Source organism: Neodiprion virginianus, chromosome 2 (genome assembly GCF_021901495.1).
Source record: "Neodiprion virginianus isolate iyNeoVirg1 chromosome 2, iyNeoVirg1.1, whole genome shotgun sequence".
Lineage (NCBI taxonomy): Eukaryota > Metazoa > Arthropoda > Insecta > Hymenoptera > Diprionidae > Neodiprion > Neodiprion virginianus.
Window position 1 is genome coordinate 21,481,057 of NC_060878.1, and position 25,626 is coordinate 21,506,682.

Sequence of the window (25,626 nt, forward strand, 5' to 3'; positions counted from 1 at the left end):
GAGCTTGTTTTATTGGTGAACTCTCTTCGACGTCGATCTTGTGCTTGACAGAAGTACATCGGCCCTTATCACCACTATCTTTGGCAAAAGAATCTATAAATTCTAGCCAAAGAGATATAAACGATTCTACCTGAGCTGAAGTCAACGAAATCGAAGATTTCTCATCAAGGCTCTGTAAATGTGAACGAAAATGTTGTTGAAAATCATCCTCTGAAAGTTATATTTCCCGAATTCTAGGAGGAGTCCAATAAATTCCATTTCTATTTGTACAAAGAGTTATTTCGCGATTGTTTGAAGCTAGTGAATTTCTCTTAGTCGAGATAACACAGTTATGAGCTGTAAGAAAGTCCATTCCCAAGATACCTTCATCCTCTATATCTGCTATAAAAACCTTATGTGGAGAGTCCATACACCCAAAAAGGTTAATTTGGACAGTAGCCTGTCGCAGAACCAGGGTTGTCTCTCCAGTGGCTGTTCGCAGAGATAAAGAGGGAACAATCTGGTCATCGGATTTAAAGAGATCCGATCGAACCACGGTTACTTTCGCACCGGTGTCTATTACCCATAGACAATCGACGCCATTTACAGTACTGCGCGCGTAAAGACCAGACTGTCGTCGACTCCTAATTAAGAACTGTTTTCTGAGAGGGCTTTCACTCCTAACAATCTGCGATGATTTTCGCCCCGACAAATCATCTGGAATCAGTTTTTTGGACGAGTTCCTGTTGAAGAACTCGACTGAGGATTTGCTTCCCATATTTCTATATCTTTCACACGCCAGTTATAAGAGTTTGGATGCAAGCCTTGCATCGGTTCTCTACTAATTTTTTTAATTAGAAAACAATGATTGGCGTCGTTGCACGTTTTTTTTACAAAACATACAAGTCAAGCCGGTTTGACTTGTCATGACCGCGTTTTTATTTACATGCTTGTTTTTCTGGTTTTGAAAAGAACCTCGATTTCTTGGTTTAAAATCACCATTGTTATTTTTATTTCTATAATTTTGAGTTTTTGTCTCCTCCGAATGTTCAAAACTTCGTCTTTCTGAGGTGTCTTCGGACCCCTCAATTCGACGAAGCTTGCTCAACCCAAAATATTGTTTCCTCATTGCCTCTACCTCAAGGGCTTTGGCTGTTGCCTCCCGCAGAGAAGTGAGATCCGATGTCCCAACGGCCATTCTAATTTCTGGATCATTGATTGCCTTTAAGAAAGCTTGTGTCGCTAATAAATTACGAGACGGCTCGTGATCTGGCAAAGCTACACGAGAAATCCGTTCAATATCTTGGCTAAGAGACGCGAGGTCTTCGTCTCGTCCTCGTCTTCTAGTCTGTAATTAAGCTGTGTACAATTTTGTCAAATGGTCATTTCCGTATCTTAATTTAAGCGCAGAGCTAAGTTTTCCATAGTCGGAAATTTCTTCTTCAGATAATGCCGTTAAAACATTCAAAGCCGGCGTTTGAAGACAAGAGGCAAGGCTGTGGGGCCCTCAATGGCGGAGTCCCACTGGTTATGTTTTGCTATTGTGCTAAATTGACGCTCATACTCTGCCCATGGAATTTTTCCATCGAAAATCGGCGGTTTTAAAGGACAAAAGGGTTTCTCGTTAATTTGAGAAGCAGCTCCAGGGAATCTTGTATTATTTATTTGACTTTAATGGGAATAACGAGGTTGAACCTGAGGCAGAGGCTCCGAAAAGCCAACCTTATTATTTACTCTTGTCCTACAAATTGGGGATTTATCTATTCCCTTAATAAAAGGCACAGACCTTGAGTCTCGAACATCCTGGAACCGTCCTGGATGTTGGACCTCCTGAACAGCGGGAATGGGAACACGAGAGGGAACAGGAGAGGGAAGCGGAGTAGCAACTCTGGAACCACGTGGGGTGACGGCCGGTTCTCCTCAGCCGTTCACCTGATAGACAGCCTGAAGAGCTGCCACAGTCGTCCTGAACAGTTCATGAAGACTGGTCTCGGATCGTTCTTGAGCTTCTCTATCAAGCCTCCGCTGCTTCATCTGAGAGGCAAGTTCCCTTTCTCGTTGTTCTCGTTGATTGGCGATTTCTTGCTTTCGCTGCTCTTGTTGCTCTCGAAGCAACTGGACAAGTTGTTGTTGTTGTTGACTAGCCGCATCCAGAAGCTGCCGTTGATGTCGTTCGGCGGCTTCTTGTTGTTGGCTCATAATCTTTAGTAGGTCGATTTGTGAGACTGAGACTATCGCAGGGACAGGTAAAGAGTCCACTGAAAGTGCACAAATTGCCTTGGGAACCCGCTGATTTTCCGTGATGGAATGTTCTTCTCCGCCACGTTCCTGACGACGAGAACGTGTCATACGACTGTTGCTCATAGTTTATTCCACGCACTGAATTGATTTAATTGAAAAGAAACTCAAGATCCCGCTTCTGACACCAATGTAACGTACTTTGACGTTACGGAAAATTAATATGGATCCGCGAGTTCAATTATTAAGTCAAAAATCAAGAGCGTGAATGAAATGTTGTGAAAATGCTTTAATTGCGTAATATGTGTTTCTCGTTTAAAGTCTGAAACAAGACTGTTTTTACAATAATGTTGGTTGACGCAGCAACCTTATTCTTTTTAAAAGACATAAGAGGTTTGTAAACGTCTTTTATCTATGATGACTACTAGATCATTAAAGAGGGGGCAAAACGGGTGATTTCACCCTTTGTAACAATATATATTCTATAAAGTACTCACGAAATATAAACTCGTTGACGTCTTCAGGTTTTTCAAATGAACACCTTTTTTTTTACAACTCACTTTGCTAAACGCTTGCTTCCACACGAGGGATTTTCCGAAATACTAGAGAATTTCCAAACTGCTGGTCAAATTTATACGAATGGAGACACACTCGCCCTCTACCAAACAAAAACCTGCCAGCCAATCAGTCGTGGGAACGTACACCACGTGACATACATACAAAAATGTAACGCGGGGGCTGCATGAGCTAGGAGAAAATTTTCTCAAGAGCTCACCACTTGCTTTCTATTTATCGATTTTTCCCATCACATACCCCACGCTGATTAACGAGTCATAAAACCCAAAAAAAATGTATGTGCACATTCTCGCGTCAATTACTGCTCACTACCTGCTTTTCGTTGACCAATTTTTCCCATCACATGCCTCACGCTGATCAACTACTCATAAAACCCAAAAACTGCATGTGCACATACCATCTGGTCAAGAGTCGGCAAGACATAATTTTTCCCTCATCAAACACCGCTCAATGTATATATTATCATTTCATCTAGAGCAATTGCAGGGTATTAGATTCGATGATGTGATGTACCAAACATTATGAATGGTAAACATTGGGGTTAAAAATATATTTCACTCAATTTGAATTCTTGATTTTACCAAGATGTGAGTTCTCGGTAACATAAAAAGACTCTCGTTCCCCTATAGATGGGAAGCTCTTGCTAACATTTGCTCATTTTCCTTGTTCTGACGCCTACTGGTACTCATTTTGTTAGAAATACTTCTTCTCTTACAATGTGGGTGATGTAACCGAGCCTATTGGTGATGTGAAAAGCAAATTCTGCAGGATGCTAACGAAGCTGTTGAGAGCGCGGTATGCAACACATCATTTTCTAATCCACGTTGCCGTAGAATGGTGTCATTATATAAAGCGATGATTTGATTTCTGACATGTCTTTCAAAACAGATCAATTTAGAATTGACTCATGTAAAAATATTCATATTCCTGGCCGCTATAAACATGAACACGATTCACAATTCCATTAGTTTACCCCAATTTGTCTACCCTGTTGGATACGCAATTTTCAATCAAATCCCTAGCAACAACTTTTCAAATTACACCGCTACCCATAAATAAGGAGAAATATATATCCGTCACGAAACGTGTTGATGGAACAATGATGCAATTGAGATTCGTCGATTCGTTCTGATTTTAATGGCTAGCAGCATTGTTGAACTTTCCAAATATTTGAATGATGCCGACAAGCACATAATACGTAAATTTTATAATAATCCGACTCAGTTCAGTTTCATGACTCCCAAAGGCGTTATTCCCTATGAATACGTCGATTGTTGGAAGAAACTCGATTAAACGCGATTACCTGCAAAGAAGCATTTCTACTCGCACCTCTGCAATGCAAATATTTCAGACACCGATTACGAGCACGCTCATGTTTGGGGGGAATTTCATTTAGAGTCATTGGGGGGCTATTCAGATTTGTATATAAAGATCTATGTTCTTCTGCTTACCGATATTTTTGAAAATTTCCGCGCTTGCTGCTTCAAAACATACGATTTAGAACCGTTGCACTACTACACTGCACCGAGACTTGCTTTTGACATGATGCCCAAGCATAGAGTAAATTTACAACTTCTAAACGACCCTGAAATAAAGTTTTTCATTGGAAGAGCCAATTGAGGTGGCGTAGAGCAGTGCTCTAACCGCCGTGCTCAAGCCAATGTCAGGTTTATGGGAAAAGATTTTGATCATAATAACGTGGAATCGTATCTCATGTAGTTTTCCGTAAACAATCTATACGGTTCGTTCGAGTGAAGGCATAATCCTTTCAATACATCAACTCACTCGGCCGATCCACCGATCGTTTACATCCTGAACTGATGGATATCCGAATATCCTATAGAGCTTCACAAGGATCATAAAGATGTCAATTCTTTAGTCTCGAGCATTTCACACCTTGGGTTCTGATGAAGGATGGAAAGAATGGAAAAATTATGACCGAATCCATCGGGGATACAAATAAAACTGGGCACATTTACCATCAAAGTGAGCAAACGTGTCAAGGATGCCGAAAGTGCAACGTTGAACACCATCACGTTTAACTATTATAAGCATCGCATGGGAAGGCTTACAAAGAGTCGGTCCATACCAGAATGCCGAATACGCAGTGAAAAACATGAAGTTAGCCCCATTGTACTGAAAAATTGACGTTGAGTTGGCAAGACTGTAATATGCAACTGGTACCTGGACAAACAGACGCAATACCTTGAGGGGTTTTTCACCACCCCCACAATGAACTAACCATAGGATAGAACTAAGAGCATAGAACTGCTGTAAGGACAACCCATCATCAAACAGAGATAGTTCTTCAACAATACGATAGATCCGTGTGAAACTATACACATTTACCACCACGGATGAAATTCAACGATAAATAGCATCACGTTTAATGATTAAAAGAACCGTCTGAGGGGCTTACCAAGAGTTGACCCACCCCACAGTGTTCAATACATAGTAAAAAAAAATGAGAAAACAAAACACAAAGTTAGCTCGTTGTACGGGAAAAATTGACGCTGAGCTGGTAAGAAGGTGATATGCAACAAAAGGGAAAAACTGATACCTGGGCAAATAGGCACCAGACCTTGGAGGGTGTACTGCAACCCCGCAGTAAACCAGTCGTAGGGTAGAACTGAGGGCTTACAACCGTTATAAATATATGCGTGGACACCTAGGGCGATCCTTCATGAAGCAGAGACGTTTCGCCAGCACTACGATATTGAGCAGATCGAAGTTTTAAAATTCGAATACCATGTAAATTCATGTATTCATCAATTATTTATTCATTTATCATCAATATATTGAGCGATTATTCATATTTATTCGGTTTCCACGAGAAAAGTTTTCAGAAAATGAAAAAATGTTTCCACAAAACCAAGAAAAGTTTTCCCATTTGATTAACACGTGAAAAAAGTTTTCAGAAAATGGAAGAACGTTTTCACAAGACGGAGAAAAACTTTCAGAATATGTGAAAAAGTTTCCGGAAAACGAAAGAAAGTTATCCGAAAATGGAAAAAAGTTCTCCAAAAAATCAAATGAACATTAATCGTATCGAAAAATTATAGATAACTATTGTTATTATTATTATTGTTATTGTTATTGTTATTGTTATTGTTATTGTTATCGTTGTCGTTGTCGTTGTCGTTGTCGTAGTTGTCGTCGTTGTTGTTATTGTTATTGTTTTTGTTTTTTTTTCCGAGGGGTTGCGGAATCCAAGTTACGGATTCACGCCAGTCATACGGGCTAGCACGAATGTGGGACTCCAGAATGGCCTACCCACTAAACCGCCACCTCCTGTGCAACGCCCCCAGTAGGGCGATTCTGTAACTCGCTATGCTGTCGTTATGGACTCATAACGACAAGTTTCGTTATACTACCGACCGCGTCGCTATTATAACGACAAATGCGATTCTGTACACTATTCTTAGCGAGTTTTGCCGTTATTAGTAACGAAAAGTGTCGTTATGATGTCGTTACGGTGCGAGCGGATAGCGAGGCTCAGAGACCCCCTCGGTACGCTATAACGACCATTATAACGATACTTTGCACACGAGCTAGAGGAGTGGTGTGCGTTTCCCATATTTTTCTCGACTCCGAGAAAGTGCTTCGAAAAGTGCTCCGAAAGTGAAAAATAATTACGCCGTTCGAAATAACAAGTAAGTAAGTTGAATTTTGCAGTAATTAGGAATTATCAATGCAGATTGACTTCAGAAAAAATTGTAGAATAGATTTCATTATTTTCTAAAAAAGAATAACATAACCTATAAATTGTAGTATTGTTCCGAAGAACCCACAAAGTTGCTTCCACAAATATAATTATTCATTAATTTCATTAATAATTCATTTCTACTATTAAGTCTATTATTTACGCTGTTTCTTTGATTATCTTCAATCTCAAAGGATCATGGCTATCGAATACCTTGCTTGGGATGTATTCGTTCTTAAGGAAAGATTACGTCGACTCGAACGTCGTGTGGAAAGAAGGCGACTGAGAGATGCTTAGAATCCTTTTCAGCTACCACGAGAAGAGTTTCTCAGCCTTTTTCGCCTGCCTCAAGAAGCTGTGATGAATCTCGTTAATCTGTTACGTGCAGAGTTGCAGAGTGAACGGGTTATTGGGTTAAGCCCAGAAATCAAGGTAATTTTGGAATTATTGTATTTTTTCACCTCAAAGAAATCGTGTCAGTAAAACAATGTTCTTAAAATTAACCTTTTAATATTTTTCGCAGGTGTTGGTCGCCATTCGATTTTACGCTCAAGGTTGTTATCAACGGAGTGTCGGAACCAACAACAATTTAACATCAGCCAGTCATCAACAAGTCGTTGCCTGCATGCTGTTACCGAAGCAATCAACAGGCGCTTGCTTCGTAGATGGGTAAAATTTCCAATGACTGCCATCGATCAGCAGCAAGGAAGGGAAAAGTTTGCTACTGCTCCACAGCCATTTGAGGGTGCAATAGGCGCAATCGACTGTACGTTTGTACACATACTTGCCCCATCGGAACATGAGGAGGCATTCGTCAATCATCATGGCCGGCATTCTTTGAACGTGCAAGCAGTAAGTATGAATAGAAGAAATATGTCTCCTTAAACATCCATGATGCAGTTCTTCCAAATAAATTCTTTAAATTTTACAATTTTGCTTCAAATTTTATCATTGAAAATGATAAAAATGACAAGAAAAATTACAAATGAGAATTTCAAGTGAAATCGCCTAATTGTGTCATTCTTGTATAAGAATTTATTATGAATTTTAAAGGAATTTCTATTTTATTCCGTGCGTAACTGAATGTAATGTTTTGTCTTTCAACTTCTTTATTATTATTCTTGTTGCAGATTGTTGATCCAGATCTCACAATATTGAACATAAATCCACGACATCCAGGTGCTCGAAATGATGCGTACATATGGAGCACATCACCTATCCGGAGGGCTATGGAATTCCATTATAATCGAGGAGAACGAAGAACTTGGCCAATTGGTAAGTTATGATGTCATACAGTGTATTTTGCATATATCTGAATGCTGCATAAGCGGCCGAAAAATTGAAAAAAATTTATTTTCAATGACTGTGCTTAGGGTTTTGACCAAGCGGAGTTGTTGTAAAATATTGTCACTCGACTGAGGATAGGGTATTGGCCGAGCGCGGTCGATGTCGAAAAATATGACCGCGAAAATATGGTCTTGACCAAGCGCAGTCAGAGCCACAATACTAACACTACATCGACTGCGCTTGGTTAACACCTTAAGCGCAGTCAAAGCGAAAATATTTTTCACTGTTCAGCAAAGCAGCAAAGGTTCAATTTGAGTTTTATATACATAATATGCATATTATATTTAGTCTACTTTTTTCTAAATCAATATATTTTCCATCAGGTGACGCTGGATATCCGTTGGAGCCTTGGCTGTTAACACCTCTGGCCAATTTTCCTGAAGATACGCGACAACATCAATATACACAACAACTATGTAAGGCTAGAAGCGTCGTCGTGCGGTTTTTTGGAGTTTTTAAATCTGTATGGAGATGCTTGTCATACCAGCGAGTCTTGATGTACGAACCAGCGTTCGCAGCGAAAATTGTTAATGCGTGTGCAGTACGGCACAACATGAGAGTGCAACTACGATTAAACAATGAAGATGACGAACAACTAGCACCGATAGCTCATCCCGTAGAGAATGATGTTGATCCGATGGATCAAGATGAAGAATACAACAGACAAGGACCACGCGCTTTGGCTCAACGAATTCAACAACAAATTATGAGAGAAAGATTTCCCAACTTCCGTGATGCGGAAAAATAGAATACAGAATATGGAATGATGTTTATGGTTAAATTGCCAACAAGTATAATGTTTAAAAGTGATGAGAGAAATTAACGACAACAGAGTCAGGGCGGTGTTACGCCCCGACATACCGCCTTGGCGTACCTTTTTCAAAATTCCATTTCATTTCATTTCTTTAATTTCTTCAATGCACAGATATTATTTCATCAAAATCTCATATTCTAATAACGGCGAGTTCCACCCCTCCTGGAAAAAGTCACGTAGAGACCAACAATGATCCCTAGTATAAGGTTCAACTTTCTTCTATTTAACTGGTACCAAGAACGGAAATGAGGGACTACTGAATTAGCATCAGTAGCGCTCAGTCTGGAAATATCCCTCTTTTTAAGTTCAAATTATAATTAATAATCGCGCTAATTCCTCAAATTTGAGCATCCAGTTATTCTGTTAGCTGCAAAAGACTCACTATCTTCTACGTTTCCATCTTTTCTGTGCTTTACTAAATCTCATCATTTCGAGAATAGACATTTTTATGCCATTCCATTTTCCATAATTAAATTGAGTTCGGCCCTGATTCCACCGAATCAGGTAATTTTAAGTGCTAATAATAATAACTACATTAGAGTTTCAATAAATAATCGTTGGAATCATTTTTAACATGTATCAGAATCAGCAAATTGACACTTTCAACTATAGCTTTCGATAATAAGATATCATTCTAAATCTACAAAGACTAAGTGACCGACGTTCAACATCGTTCGATTGATCAACTCTTCCGAACTTGAGGTGAGGCCCTGGTCCAGAATTCTACGGACGCAGACCGACACGATCCGACGCTAAGTACACTCTTACCCCCACGTAACAGCAACTAGGTGGTGTAGTGGAGTAAGGCTCCGGTTAAGCATCTCTAGACGCCAGGTTCGATTCCTGGCTCCGTCGTTAATTTTTCAGAATCACCAATTTTTCGAATTTACATTCTTTTAACTATAATGTTTACAATTGATTGTACATAAAGAAATATTCGATTGTGTTTTTAAAGTATAACTTTATTTTATAAAAAATATTCACCTTCTTTAACCCGAACAAAAAATAAAAACGCGAAAAATCTTTATTCTAAACTAGACCTCAATTTTTTTTTCAAGTGGTATTGTTTTTGAATAGCTTTGCCTCCATGAAATTAACAAACTCAAAGACGTCTTGAAGTATTGAAAATATTACAGCTACAGTTATGATTTTTAGTAAAAAATGGGAGTAGTTATATAATTTTACTCTTCAGAATATTGGTTCTACGTGAAGAACCCAATGGTGGTCCATGCAAAAAGAATATTGAGGAAAACGTAGAAGCAGTAAACGCTGCATGGGGATTCACGACACGTGGTCAAAGGGCTCCTTTTAAGAGTATGAGTGCAAATAAATTTTTTTACTCGTATTAAAATTTATTAAAAGTATTAAACGTTGTTAATATATAATAACAATGATGATATTTATATTTACAATGTTCACCATACGATAGATTTGCACTGACTGTGACTGAGTGATTGTGCGCGCCTCGATTTAAACCTTTATGCGCGCCACCGCGACACTAATTTCAACTATTTTAAGGCGAGTTTCGATAAAATTCTAGTTACTTACTAAGGATTTGTCACAATACGTCACTTCCTGTCGGTATTCATAACGACGATTCGTTATCCCATTCTGTAACGTCGAAGTGTCTGTGTAAGACTCTGTCGGTGTAAGTCTTGTCAGTTTGCCCGTCTATCCGTCCAGTGCAGGCCGTCCGTCAGTTACGTTACGTCAGGCAGCCGTCTGCGTTCTTACGTCGCAGGATTGTCTGTTGTTTCTGTAACATGGAGCATCACCCTGATAATGTTGTCGGTAGTGATGCCTCCCACGACCGTTTCCAGTCTCTGTCTCAATTCTGTCCAGCGGTCACATTCAAAGAGCGTGTGTTCCGCGTGTCGTCTCGTTCGTGTCTGCAGTACGTACAGTTGGGCGTCTGTACTCGGTCCAAGTTGTATCAGTGCCGTCTAAAATGACCGTGGACCGTCAGGAGTTCTATGACGTGAAAATTCACACCCCCAAACCCCCTCTGGATCCACGGTCTCAGGTTCTTAATGAGTCGTCTCGTCCAATTTCCTGTCGTTTCTTTCGTCCACCAGTCCTGCTACGTCTGTATCGTCGCGTCTCTTGTCTTGCCGCGTCCCGCCGGGTCACGTCCGCGTCTCTTCCATAGACCCTCTTGCGCTCGAACGCGAAGAGGTCCACGGGAATCACGCCCGCCACCACCAGAATGGCCTGTGCTGAGACCGTCCGATGGGACCAAGCGATCCGCAACGCGCTTCCTCTCTGTACCGTCGTCATTGCGTGACAGTACTTCTCAGTCTTCAGGGAGTCTGCCCAGATCTCCGCACCGTAGAGGAGGATCAAGTTCACCGTCGACATCAAAAGTCTCCGTTTCCCCGGTCTCGGTGCGTTTGTGTTTGCTATCAGGCGGCTTAGCGATGCTATCCTTTCAGCCGCCTTCTGAGCTGTTCGTTGTGTGTGAGGCCAGAAGGTCATCTTCGTATTCAGGGTTACTCCCAGGTACTTGACTTCCCCTCTGGTCTCGATCTCGTCCGTCCCGACCGTCATGCGGAGTGTGGTCGGTATTCGTCTTCTGGTGAGAAGCACCAGTTCTGTCGTTTCCGTCGCGAGTTGCAGTCCGTGGTCAGTCATCCACTGTCCGACTCGTTTCATTGTCTGTTTCAGTGCGTATTGTGCCAGATCTGGAGTGCGCTCGACTATCACTGCTGCCACGTCGTCAGCGTAAGCGATCAGGCGGACGCCGAGCGGGAGCTCCAGTCTGAGCAGGCTGTCATAGATCCCGTTCCAGAAGTCAGGTCCTAGTATGAAACCTTGAGCGACCCCACCGACATCTGTTGCGTCACTTGACCTTCGGTCATTTCGTACGTCAGCCGTCTGTTCCGAGGTGGGATCCCGAAGTCACCTCTTAGCGACTCTAGGATGTCCACCCACCTGGCCGAGTTGAAGGCGTTCTTAACGTCAAGTATCACAAATGTCTGTCTGTCGACCGAAAAGAGTCAACCACCTCTTGGATCGCTCCAGTCGTTGATCGACCCTTCCGGAAGCCGAACTGCCGGTCCGAGAGGCCTTCGCCGTCTTGTATCACGTCCGTGAGTCGTGGTAGCAGAAGCTGTTCGTACAGTTTCCCTGTTATGTCCAAATCCTGGCCGTCTGTACGTTGGTACGTCTCCTGTATTTGCCACCACTAGGTCCAGCCTTGCGGCCATCTTCGGCAGCAGCCATCCGCGTCTGTTCGGTACCGTCATGCCTTACTCGACCGCCCTTGCGTTGAGGTTCCCTACGACCACGAGGTCCCCGGGCAGGTCCCTGAGTCCGTCCTTGAGGAGCGCAATCTGCGCCCGGAACTCCGCCGCGGCGCAGTTTAGGGTCAGGTAGACGCTGACGTGAGTGACAGCGCCCACCCTAGCCCAGACGTAGTCGTCCCCGACGCCACGAGCGGTTATCCGGGCTCGGGCAGCGCCCCTTACCCAGATAGCTGCTGTCTTGGTCTCGTTCGTGATCCAATCCTGCGTTTGTCGCATCCTGTACGGCTCGCACAGGATCAGAATGTCGGCGTTGTGTTCGTCTGCTATCTGTGGTAGTGGCATGTCTGCTGTCCTACTGCGGTTCAGGTTGCCCTGAACTATCCTGTCCGTCTTTCGGCCTGCTTCCTGCACTTCTTCAGCGCACGCCAGTACACCGCGCGTCCCTCGGAGCCCGTGAGATGCGCCCCATCGCCGTGGCCCGCCTCGACGCACAGTGGGCAGCCCGGTCTGTTCTTTTAGTCCGTGGCGTAGTGTCCCGTCTCACCACATTTCCTACAGCACTTCGTCCGGTCTGCATTTCTGCATTTTGCTTTTGTGTGCCCACATCCCAGGCACTTTTGGCATTTCGTCACCATCAGTCGTGGTTGGACGCGGCACGCCACCCATCCAGTCCCGATCCGTCCCCGGCCGAGTAGCGCTCCGGCTTCCTGCGATTCTCGGTCGCATACGGCCATAAAGTGCTCGGCCCGGTTCGGACCGAAGATGTGGACCCCAATGTCCGCGTCTCGTCCCGTTTCTCGTCGCAGTGCCTGTATCACGTCGTTTCTGGTCGTGACACAGTCAAGATCCATGATCTTTAGTTGCACCCTGTAGGTCCGGGCCCTGACGTTGCCTGCGTCCCCGACTGCGTCCTGCAGGACGCGTCGGAAGTCGTCTCGTCCGTTGACGTCTGTCTTTATCTTCAGAAGACACAGGCCATTCTTCGTCTTCCTGAGAGTCGTCACTTTAACGTGACTCTTCGCAGGGTCGATCGTGGTCCGTATCTTCCTCACGACGTCGGAGTACGTCATGTCGTTCCCGGGTTTGACGAGCACAGCCGTCCCCTAGTGTTTGGGAGCCGCTCTGCGCCCCTCAGCCCCTGCGGTCGTATCCGTTGTCGCGTTCGCCCGATCCGTCCGCGTCTTCCGTTTCTTTTTTTCCTTTTTTTTCCTTGTCACAGTCTGCCAGTCAGCGACCGGTTTCGCAACCGTCGCCCTCTTCTGAGAGGATTCCGGAGTGGTTCCAGTCACCTACCGTTTTCGTTTAGTCCGCGGAGTGTTTTGTGTCCGTTGTTCCGTCTCAACGTCCATCTCCGTCGTCTCGTTGTCCGTCTTGTGATCTTTCGTGACTGCTTTGGCGTGCCTGTTGAGCGCAACGTCGGCAGCCTCGACGATGGTCTCTATGCCCAGTTCAACGGACACATTTATGTTTTTTTGGATGGTCGCTGCCTCGGCCATCCTTGTCGCTGTACTGTGAATCCGTAGCAATATGTCCGTTACGTCCATATCGTCCGTGATTCGTGTTTCCGTGCCGATCGTGGATACAGCGGAAGCGCAACTCGCTCCGCTGCCCGTGCTCGACACGCTGTCCGTCCTGTTTTGTCATCGGTGTCCCAGTGTCGTCCTGTCCGCTGTTCCAGATTTCGTGTCCGCTGTCTCCGTTGCCGTCTTTGTCACCTGGTCTTTGCACAATTTGCGGCCCTCAGAATCCATGTCCCTGCCATGAGCCACCGGGGCTTCCACCCGGTCGGAACCCAGGGTGGATTTCCTCTGTGCTGGGGCTACCACCTGAGGTATAACGTTGTTACCATTGTGCATCTCCATAAAAGTTCCTGAATGCTTAGGGTCTCTCGGGGGCGCGACTCCCCGTACCGTGCCGGAACATAGCACGGCCCCTGAAGTCGCCTCGGGGGCCTTCCATCGGGCTTGTGCCGACTTCCCTCCCCTCCCACTCACTAGCGAACCCCGGGATCGTCACTTCCCGAGCGAACCGGGTTTTGACGCTCAATCCGCCTCCTGAGGCTGCCTCGGGGGCCATCCATAGGGCTCGTGCCAACTTCAGTCCCCTTTGACTTACTCGATGTACACGGGGTCGTCACGTCCCGAACGAGAGATTTAACCCCCCCGCCACCTGCGGGTATTTTTATTATTATTATCATCATCATTATCGTTATCACCCTTACCCTTACCCTCACCCTCACCATTACCGGCACCGGCACCGGCATTGACATTGGCATTGGCATTGGCATTGGCATTGGCATTGGCATTGGCATTGGCATTGGCATTATCATTGTCATTGTCATTATTATTATTATCATAATCATCATTATTATTATTATTTTCATATTACCGAGTATGGCACATGTGCGTACAAAGGAGATTGATGCGGAAATATTTGTATATTCAAATCTTTCATTGTAATTCGGAAAACACATACAAATCATGTCACATTAGGGTGTCCCTTAACAGGGGTGTTTTCGAATTTGTATGCTCCAGGGGCTCAAACGCTCCCAAATCGATAAAAAAAATCCTTTCAAAATTCCAGCTCCTGATAATAACTCTGAGATAGTCGGCTTTCCCACCAAGGTTTTTTACGGAAATAACATGTAAAAAATTTGTGTTGTTGTTTTAAATTGTGTACGTTAGTGACGAATTGATCTACAAGAATGAGAAGTACATATTTTTGTAGGAAATTCGACGCTATATAAAAAAGGTTTCTTACGATACCTCGCTAAGTCTACTGATTTGAAAGTTATTCGAGCTCAAAGTTTAATGTATATAAAATTATTCATATTATCGAGTATATTCAGAGGATTAGCAGTTGTATGATGAAATATATTGCATTTTTCTTGCAGGTTACTTTATTTCAGATCAAATAAAGTGATTACATTGTGTTAAAACCTCAATAGATGTTAATTGAAAATCATATTTCACTGTTATCAATCGATACAGAGATTGATGCAACTCTAAAAGAATTGAGACTATCTTGTTTTATGTTGATATTGTGATAATTGATGTTTTTCGTAAAATAAGTAATTTCACACTTCGGCGTCATTTTCGAGTCGATAATTTATGCCATCTATTTATACAACTGCTAATCCTTTGAAGATACTCGATAATAATGATAATCTTATCTAAATTAAACTTTGAGCTCGGATAACTTTTGAACCAGTAGATTAGGCAAAAAGAGACCCTTTTAATAGAGTGTCGAATTTCCTACAAAAATATGTAATTCTCATTATTGTAGGTCAATTCGTCACCAACGTACAAAATTTAAAAGAACAACGCATATTTTTTACATGTTATTTCCATAAGAAACTTTGGCGGGAAAGCGGACTATCTTAGAGTTAATATTAGGAGATGAAATATTCAGAGGATTTCTTTTTATTGATTTGGAAGTGTTTGAGCCCCTGGGAGCATACAAATTCGAAAACACCCCTGTTAAGGGACACCCTAATGTCACATGTCTGTTTCATTTATCCAGCTATTGTGCGAAGTATCAAAACCCAACCACTTCACATAGACCTGATTCCCTCGTTTGCGTAATACTTTCTCCACAAGATAGCCGTCGGGGTATTTTACTTTGCCGAGCTCCTCCTCGTAGAAGCCCCCCTCGATGGGATGATCTTGATAATCGGTAAGTTTGTAGGTGGGTGGATTGGTATTTTTCACCTCACTCACGGTGAATATTTCAGTCGTCCAATTGGGTGTATAGGCTTTTTCGAATACATTCTTGTACTTGCTGATTCGAACTAGATCGCCCACACTGAATTTCCGCGCCCGATCACTTCGTTTGATTTGCCGAGGTTTGTACACGCTACGATACAGCTGTTTTTCATTCTCCATGCTAACATTCATCGGTTTCATCCGAATCGTGCGATGTTTGGTGTTGTTGTAGGACATCATTAAATCTTCCAAAATATCAATTCACTCGAACGATCCTCGGAGAGGAAACCGCTTTCACATTTTATTTGTCAATGTTGGATCAAAACGTTCGCATATCGACGCCTTCTAGTTGCTAAATGTCGAAAACATGTTGATATTGTGATGCTTCACGAGGGCTTTGAATTCGCTGTTATTAAATCCTTTACCTTGCTCAACGTGTAGATATGTAGGTATACGGCTCTGGGCCAGTACAGATTTCATGGCAGCAGTAACATCTTTCCCACTCTTGGACTTCATCGTCACCGCCCACGCGTACTTGGAAAATATATCGATGATTTTTGGTAGGTATTTTTACAACACCTGCTCTGGTAGTTGACTTTTCGAGTGCTGTTTGTCATCCCCGGAATACACAATAATCGCATACTTAACTATATGTGTTTCATAAACGCACATGTTCGGTTAAGTATCAGATAACTGGATAGATTCCACCTGAACTAAACTACTATAAAAATATAACCACACTAGTACAGTCTGTATTGAACTCACTCTATTTTTTTCACTTTACTAGACACTACTACAGACGTTATCTGATGCCGTTATAGTAATTTAAGTTTCATCGTTCATGTAACTACTCAAACACTATCCAATGCCGCTATAGTAATTTAAGTTTTATAATAATTGTATTTCTCTCAAATTCGACTTTCAGATCAGTTTTTGTGAGAAAAATATTGTATTCTACGTGTGGGATAAGTAGCAAATATGACAGTCGTGATTACGATATTCGCTGTAAGGTTTATGAGACATTCATATAAAGACTCGTAGCGACATCTACCACGCTTGTCTACAATTTCATTTGGATCATCCCAGTAGACGTAATCAACATCTTGACCCTCGTTTCGCGCAATCTTATAGTAAGGTAAGCCTTTACCCGATTTTTTCGGTGAGCTGACGTAGTGTGCAATGAAATTTTTATACTTTGCGCTTTTTATATTACCTTGAAGGCTTTCATCGGCTTGGTGTGGTTTCCGATGCGCATTCGTCGTCGCTAAAATTTTGATGTAATTATTCTTGTCCGCGTCATTTACAATCGATGCATGGGGTGATTTTTTTCAACAACAATTCAAGCAGTCCTGGTGTTCTTTCATAACTTTCATCTCCCACAGTAATCAGATTATCAATAAAATTGATAGGCGTATCACCTGTCATGATACCGTGAGTCAACTTTCGAACACCGTATGTGGTATCTAAATCCCTCTTTTTGCTTGTGCTGGACATTTTCAAATATCACGCCATGGTATCCGTTGTTTTCTTGACCGGCGTACTTGTAGTAGAAATTTCACCAAACCTCAGTGTTTTATCATTTGCATCCATGAAATTCCCATCATCCATATCCTCATCCTCCTCATCATCATCGTCATTATCCCCGGTACTCTCGCCATCTTTTTCTTCTTCTCCTTTTTTTATTGTAACATCCGGTAGTTCCGTTCTAATTTCTTGTTTAATATGCTGCTGCTGCTGCTGCTGCTGCTGCTGCTGCAGCTTTGAAGTATCCACGAATTCTTGCAACGGCGTTATTAAAGGCTTGAATACCTCTCCTACAACTTGTTCGGTCGTGTCCTTGTTCATTTTGAGCATCCTGTGCTTCCAACGTATGACATCGCATGCTTTCGATATTTCACTCAATGTATCGCTATATTTACGAATCTTGGCCCTCTCCATGTTGCCGGCTTGATTGTCGCAATGAAACTGTGCGAGTTTTTGTAAGTTTATGCTCATAAAGCAGTCAAACCCCTTTCTATATTGCCCGCCATTGATTTCGCTATCCTTTTCAATTACGGTAAAACTCTAATTGTCGTCATTCGAGCATGCCGAGCACAAGTCTTCAAATTGCTGATACATCATGTAGTGTTCACATGATCGTTGGAGATATGTTTCATATTCACATCATCCTGCCGAAATAGTACCAATAAGTTTGCATTGTCACGCACTAGGTGTTTTGGAATGCGCGCTTACGTTTGACTTGGATAAAAGCTATCGATATCGCGATGCCTGCCTATGCTACAGTCTACTCTGATATCATCTTGCTTTTCACAGGCCACATCGTCGAAAATCAGAACATTGTTTGGGCGAGCATCTTCTGCACAGGTTTCGGTAACTTTTGCAGAAATTGATACTTTGGCTGCATGAGAGATTTCGAATAGACCCAGACATTTTCAAATCGCAATCCATTGCCGTGGGTGATGAGTTGGAGAAAAGCGTTAGCTTTACCACAATTGGATAGCCCGGAAAAAATTGCTATCACAATATTTGGCAGCAATTTCCCATGACGTTTTTCTATCTTTCCCTTTCCACGCCGAACCATTTTATCGAAATTCGGGATAGGTAGTTTATCGGGCTGATCTTAAAATCGCAGGATGCTTCGTTAGCATGACAACTTAGATGATGATATACAAATTTTTCCTTTCATAGAAGTCACGTTGGTTGTTGCTCGACTATGAGGACGTGCACACGAAAAAAACGCGGTGGTAGTTTGTTAAACAAAAAAAAAAAAAAATTTTTTTGTTGTTCTTGACAGTTAAATAAATAAATCGTTCTGAGGAGGGCCCATATCCGGGTCGAAACGTTAACTAAAAATACGTTTACTTAATTGACCGATCACCAAGATTCTAAAATAGATCATATACGAGGTCGAGAATTCTCATTCGACAGTTTAAAATTGGATTACTTCTGAGAACATGGGCTTTGTTCATAACATCAAGCTTACACACGGGAAAGCTACAGCTGATTACTTACGCCGTTGGATCCGGACAGCTGAAAAAATTTCGAGGATGAAGAACCACAGGACCTTCCTTCTTCGATGTAAGAAACAAGTAATAATGCCCAAACATTTAAATTTCTCAAAGACTACCTTTGATAGTATTAATTTTAACTTGTCAAGATCAAGAACCAAAGCCAAACAACTTACAACTTATTTCCAAATATCGCTACTGAATTTAGAAATCAATGATGTTCATACACATATTATCAACTCTGAAAAGATATTGATTAACCTAGCAGAACAAATCAACCATAAACTAGGGAGTACTTCAGGAAATAAGTTCTTTGAATCTCAACATCGGATGCTCAACAATAAATTCATTGCTATCAAAAATCGCAATATCAATAAATTCACCAACTTACTTGCTCAAAAAAAATCTTCTAACAAACACAAAGATTCGTCTTCCATTGGAAAAAATAATTGGTCAATAAATCTAACTGACACTCCTACTCCTGAAAATGTTACTGAAATAGTACAACTTGGTCACAAATTTGGACGTCCATACTACAATCGCGATCTTCCGGTTTTCAACCTCATTTCCGATTTTGAAGAAAAAATTACGAGTTTTTCTACTGAGTCGAGAAATCAAGTTAGATCCGATTTCACTAACCGAGTTCTTGTTTTCCCAAAGTACCCTAGAAACAATATCAATAATTCAGTCACTGACAAAAAAATTCGTGACACCATGACTGTTAAAAAAAACAACCCTAATATTATGTTTTTAAAAGCTGATAAAGGCAATACGTCGGTAGCTATGCATAGAGACTCTTATAACAACAAAATGAGGCAGCAGCTTTATGACACCAACACCTACAGAATTGCTAAATATGACCTGTGTAACTCCCTACAAACTAGGGTGAACAAACTCACGTTCAATTGGTTTACCTCCAAACTAATAAACAAAAACTTACATAGAAGCATTTCGACTTACAATAGTGTCCCCTCACGCGCATATGGGCTACCTAAAATTCACATAGAGGAAGTCCCATTAAGAATTATCGTCTCATTTGTCAATAGCCCGACCTATGCCTTAGCCAAGATAATTAATTCATGGCTCACCACTAATATCACACCTCCCACCTCTAGAGTTAAAGATAGCTTTTCCTTAGTTGACACAATAAAAACATTGATTATCCCAGACAACTATACTCTAATATCGCTAGATGTAATATCTCTTTTTACCAACGTTTCGACAGATCTTGCATTACGCGCAGTAAACAACCGTTGGGCTTCTCTTGAAAATAAGATCCCAATTCCTCTTATTGAACTAGATGAAGCTTTAAAAATATGTTTTGATTCTGCAATATTCAAATTTAACAACGATACGTATGCACAACAATTCGGGTTGCCCATGGGATCTCCTCTCTCCCCAATCTTGTCAGACCTTGTCATGGAAGACTTGAAAACGTCTTGCATTAACAATCTTGATTTTGATTTACCGTTCTATTTTCGATATGTTGATGATATTCTTACTGCTGTTCCTAGAGAAAAAATAGATCACACTCTTAATATTTTTAACCGATATCATCCACGATTACAATTTACTATCGAAATAGAAAAAAATAACGCCATCAATTTCTTAGATGTATTGCTGATACACAACAACAATAATATTAAAACAGATTGGTTCCACAAAAAAACCTGGTCTCAAAGACATCTGAATTTTAATTCTCACCACCCAATGTCCTACAAAATAGGCACCATCATTAACCTAGTTGACCGAGCCATCAAACTTTCTAGTACAGAGTTCCAGGAAAAAACCTGTCGCTCATATACAATATACTAAGATGGAATGATTATCCTCATGGCCTATTACACAAACATATTAATAAGAGACGCACCTACATCAACAACTTACCTGACAATAATATTGACTCTGCTCCCGCAGACAATAACAATAGACCTGCTACTACATATATCCCCATCCCATATGTATCTGGTCTCTTTGAGTCACTGAACCGCCTATTTGCCAAACATAATGTCAAGTTTGTTGGAAAAAATCCGAAAGATTTACAATTAGTTTTTGATACGGGAAAAGATAAGATCCCTATCGGCAAACGATCCAATGTTGTGTATAAAATACCTTGCAATGATTGCAACCAAGCTTATATAGGACAAACTGGCCGCCACCTTAACACCAGAATCAAAGAACACCAACGCAATGTACATGAGATTGAAGAACGTCACACCGCTCTAACAAAAAATAGTATCAATAAACAACATACTTTTAACTACGACAATACAAACACCCTTTGTGAAGAACGCAATTATTATAAAAGACTATTACTAGAAATGTGCAACATTGTAGGTCACACCAATTCCGTTAATCTTAGACAAGATGTTGAACATTGAAGTAATACTTACAAACCTCTAATCTCCGCCCACACAACAAATATTGTTTAACCTCAACTAGATACAAAAACATTGTTGTCCCCATAACACAGTTTTTCTACATAATTTTTTTCACAAAATATATTTTGTTTTTCTGTATAATTGTTTATATTATGTTCACCTTCACTCTGGATCATATTTGTTTCTCCCATCAGTCGTTATTCACCTGTTGACCCAATCGGTTCAACCAACAATAATTTTTGTTAGACATGTCGAACATAGTCATAAAGAGCCTACCTCCACTTCTTGGACACTTTGCAAATTAATTTTACTGCTAAAAAGACCTTCTTTAAAAACCTTTTAACACAATGACATACTGACTGTGAAGAAACGTAGTTCTTTAATCTTTTTAATTAAAGACTTCCAACTATTAACTCCTACATTTAAAATAACTAGAAGATTGACATTTAGTACCGTCACTCAAAGAACATTGTCTCCACTAAGTGTAAATTGTGAATTCGACTACATCTTAGTCCACTTACTTATAAAAAAAGGTAAATAACACTTTAAGCCATTCTTTTTTCAATTTATCAAATTGTTCTTACTAACCAATAATATATAATAGCCATAAGAGTATTACATCTACAATATTTAATGTCTGATTGTACTTCTAGTATTATTATGTATAAAAAAAAAAAAAAAAATTTTTTTGTTGTTCTTGACAGTTAAATAAATAAATCGTTCTGAGGAGGGCCCATATCTGGGTCGAAACGTTGACTAAAAATACGTTCACTTGATTGACCGATCACCAAGATTCTATAATAGATAGTTTGTTGAATAAAATCATCAATCATTTCCCAGTTGCATTGCACGTACCAGGGTATCAGTACTGCGGACCTAGAATGAAATCAACAAAGAGGTTGGCTCGTGGAGATTCAGGGATCAATCCGCTGGATGCTGCGTGTAAAGACCACCAGATTGCATACGCAAAGAATCGCGATGTCGCAGCGAGAAATCTTGCCGACAAAGCGCTCGCAGAGAAGGCGAGGAATCGCTTCTTAGCCAAGGACGCTAGTGTGGGTGAAAAGGCGGTAGCCTGGGGAGTCACCAACACCATGAAAGCTCAATCTAAACTCGGAATGGGCTTAGCTGCGAAGCGGTCGAAACTTGAAGCGGCTGCGAAGAAGAAATCTAGAAAAGGTGGGAAGAGTAAACAGCGGAAGAGAACGGTGAATCTCAAATCCATCATCACAGCAGCAAAGGCGGCCGTGCGACCGGGTTATGAAGCCGTTGAGTCGGCGTTGTCGGGTGCTTGTGTGGCTGCGCGTGGGACTGGGAAGAATTTTCGTATGCGTGGCGTTTTACCTGCGCCTGATGAAATTGACGGCATCCTGCCGTTTCTCATTCCAATTCTGGCTAGTCTAAGCGCTACTGGGGCTCTTGCGGGTGGTGCTGCGGGTATAGCTCACACTCTCAACAAAGGGAGTGTCAACAAACATCGATTAAACCAGATCAAACGGCACAGTACAACAATGGAGGCGATTGCTTTGAGCAAGGGACTACACCTCCGACCCTATCGCAGTGAAATGGGCCTGTACTTACGTCCGCCAAAAAATTATTGAAGCTACCACATCGAGCTCTCACCAACATTGATTCACGCAATTATGCTAAAAATATGAAAATTTCGCATTTTCGTGGCGTTTTCATGCGGAGTGATCTACTTCAATCAGGAGCAAAAATGGGAGTATCCGCTATGAATAATCTCGACGATAAAAACGGCCCAGAGACACATTGGGTTGCGTACAAGAGAAATGGTGGCCATGTTGTGTATTTCGATAGTTTTGGTGATTTGAATCCGCCTAACAACTTGATGAGGTATCTCGGTGTTGGTAGCGTTACATACAATTATAAGAGGTATCATGAATATGATACTGTGATTTGCGGGCACTTATGTCTCAAATTTCTCAGCGGACAGTTGTAAAAAGATATGTGCCACATGAGCAAGCATCAGTCATATCGGAATCATTGACGTTAACGCTGTCAGGCACATCCTCCGTGCTGGAGGCTCAACATTTTTCCCCAATCGAGTTATCACAGGAGGAAAACTATGTTCTCGGACTCGTCGAGTTCCTCACATTCAATTCAATACCCAATATTTGAGACGTGTAACAAATTTTATCTGAAACCGGCGGACAACAGTAGAGAGAGCATCACAATACCCACGGGAAGCTGTAAAATTGAGGATGTTGAAAAATTTCTGCGTAAGGAGCTCCCCTCTGACAACACGTTCAGTCTGAGAGCTAACAACAACGAGCTAAACAGTAAAGTCACTCGCAATCATGTGGTAGATTTGAACCCAAAGATTCCACCGGCCGATTGTTGGGGTTCAAAGCAGTTGAGCTAGCACGAGATGTTACTTATAAATCTGATTTCCTAGTGGCTATACTAAAGGTTAATACTTCACGCGTCCAGTGTAACATAACCGCTGGGGCACACATAAACGAGCGTCGAGCTCACACGATTCATGAATTTTTCCCAGCCGTTCCATCGGGATACAAGATTTTCGAAGTGCCTGCCAGCATTATTCACCTACCAATCGCCGTACTGTCGATACAGCTTTTACAGCTGAGAATAGTTGATCAAGACGACGAGCTGAATAATTGATGTGGCAAAACGACTACTGTGCGTTTACACGTGAAAACACTGAAATAATGGGAATCGTGTTTGAGACGAGAAAGTTGGGTAAAAGTTATAAAAGTCAGACGTCATGGTCAAAAATCATCAGTCGCCTGACACCTTTGATAACGTTTACATCGCCCACGAGACTGACACCTCTGAACGTTCGGTTTCTCCGGAGCCTAGGTCTTCGATAACGTGGAAATTTCGAAAAATAAGAATTCGTGTTCGCTATATCCCGTGTGTGTTACTATGGAGGAAATAATAAGAATAACTCAACCTGAGGTTTTCGACGAATCGGTTGTGCACTCAGAGATTCATGCTTATCAGCCGTTTGCATCATTCACCTTCCAGAACAACGATGAAATCCAATTTGTTGTTCAACATCAAGACTTGTGCCTACTGCCCAGTAAGCACTTTCTCCACATTTACAGAAAAATTACAGAGGACGATGGTATAAATGCGACGACGACTACGAAATTGATCAATATGGCTGTTTGCCATTTGTTTGAGAAAGTTCGCTACGATTCGAACAGTGTGGAGATTGATCGGAATAAAAATGCTGGTATCATCGGCGTTATGAAGGGACACTCATCCCTGAGTCCCGGTCAGAAATATAGTCCGGAGAATACCGGTTGGTTGAGTGGTAATACCGCACTGACCGACTCTTCTGGAAATTTTGACGTTGTTTCACCGTTGAATTGTATGCAGGGCTTCGCCGAAGATCATGGTCGAGTCATTGTCAATGCCAAACACGAGTTGAGTCTCACACGTTCCAACACCGATATAAATGCAGTGATTCGGCGTACCTTTTCCAAAATCCATATGACCCTCAACATGTTGAAGTAATTCCCACAATTAGCTTTCAACACCGTAACAGTTACAGCCATAAACAACATTAAAATATCGTATTGCCTGAACCGGCGAGTTCCACCCCTCCTGGAAAAAGTCAGGTAGAGACCAACAATGATCCCTCGTATAAGGTTCGACTTTCTTCTATTTAACTGGTACCAAGAACGGAGATAAGGGCCTGCTGAATTAGCATCAGTAGCGCTCAGTCAGGAAATATCTCTCTTTTCAAGTTAAAACTATAACCAATAACTAGGATAAACCACTACATTTGGAACCACCAAATTAAAATAGATTACTTATTAGGATGTATGAATGAACGTGTGAAAATTGCATGTAAATATCTCTTGTTCATGTTTTTAATGTGTCACCGACGAGATTGAGAACCGTCGGAACACCGTCGAAGAGCATGAAGTAACGCTGACCATGTGGACTTGGGCACCAGGAGGTCGCCCTCGCACCTCATTGGCTAATTACCGTTGTAACTTATTACAACTGCAGCTCCTTGGACCCTCGGGCCCAAGAAGCCGCGTCTTTCGTCTGTCAAGTCGCGAGGTGCGTGGACGTCAACCCGTATTAGCTCTCCTTGAGCAACAGTACCGTTCGGAAAATCTTAGTTGTGACCGACCTAAAGTCTCGCGCTAATTCATCAAATTCGAGCATTCAGTTATTCTGTTAGCCGCAAAGACTCACTATCTTCACGTTTCCATCTTTTCTGTGCTTTACTAAATCTCATCATTTCGTGAATAGACATTTTTATGCCATTCCATTTTCCGTCATTAAATTGAGTTCGGCCCTGATTCAACCGAATCAGGTAACTTTATGTGCTGATAATAATAACTGCACTATCATTTTCAATAAATAATCTTTGAAATCATTTTTAACATACATCAAAATCAGCAAATTGACACTTTCAACTATAGCTTTCGATAGTAAGATATTCTAAATCCACAAAGACTAAGTGACCGACGTTCAACATCGTTCGATTCATCAACTCTTCCGAACTTGAGGTGAGGCCCTGGTCCAGAATTCTACTGACGCAGACCGACACGATCCGACGGCTCTCAATCTCGTCGACCGATTCACCTGAAGATAAGTCAATCCGAGTGTTGATCTTCGAAATTAAA

General features: G+C 41.8%; 1 protein-coding gene across 3 annotated transcripts; it reads left to right on the forward strand.

The window, feature by feature from the left end:
* The first annotated feature begins 6,207 nt into the window (after window positions 1-6,207).
* On the forward strand, window positions 6,208-24,710 carry LOC124299388 (putative nuclease HARBI1). Of its 3 annotated transcripts, XM_046752611.1 has the most exons (6): window positions 6,208-6,450; window positions 6,691-6,928; window positions 7,020-7,348; window positions 7,627-7,771; window positions 8,167-8,863; window positions 24,634-24,710. In XM_046752611.1, exons 3-5 carry the CDS (start codon window positions 7,178-7,180, stop codon window positions 8,589-8,591), a joined length of 741 nt encoding a protein of 246 aa, XP_046608567.1. In that variant the 5' UTR covers window positions 6,208-6,450; window positions 6,691-6,928; window positions 7,020-7,177; the 3' UTR covers window positions 8,592-8,863; window positions 24,634-24,710. The 3 variants fall into 3 exon arrangements, 1 of the variants encoding a protein (XP_046608567.1); XR_006906989.1 differs by lacking the exons at window positions 6,691-6,928; window positions 7,020-7,348; window positions 7,627-7,771 and having other exon boundaries at window positions 6,209-6,446; XR_006906988.1 differs by lacking the exons at window positions 6,208-6,450; window positions 6,691-6,928; window positions 7,020-7,348; window positions 7,627-7,771 and adding an exon at window positions 8,041-8,087.
* Window positions 24,711-25,626: the final 916 nt, after the last annotated feature.

What these genes read in the sequence shown, in the direction of transcription:
- LOC124299388 (XM_046752611.1), top strand. Translation starts at nt 7,178, where the DNA reads ATGACTGCCATCGATCAGCAGCAAGGAAGGGAAAAGTTTGCTACTGCT. An exon ending in ATTCTTTGAACGTGCAAGCA is followed by an intron (nt 7,349 to 7,626) that starts GTAAGTATGAAT and finishes TTCTTGTTGCAG; the next exon opens with ATTGTTGATCCAGATCTCAC. An exon ending in ACGAAGAACTTGGCCAATTG is followed by an intron (nt 7,772 to 8,166) that starts GTAAGTTATGAT and finishes ATTTTCCATCAG; the next exon opens with GTGACGCTGGATATCCGTTG.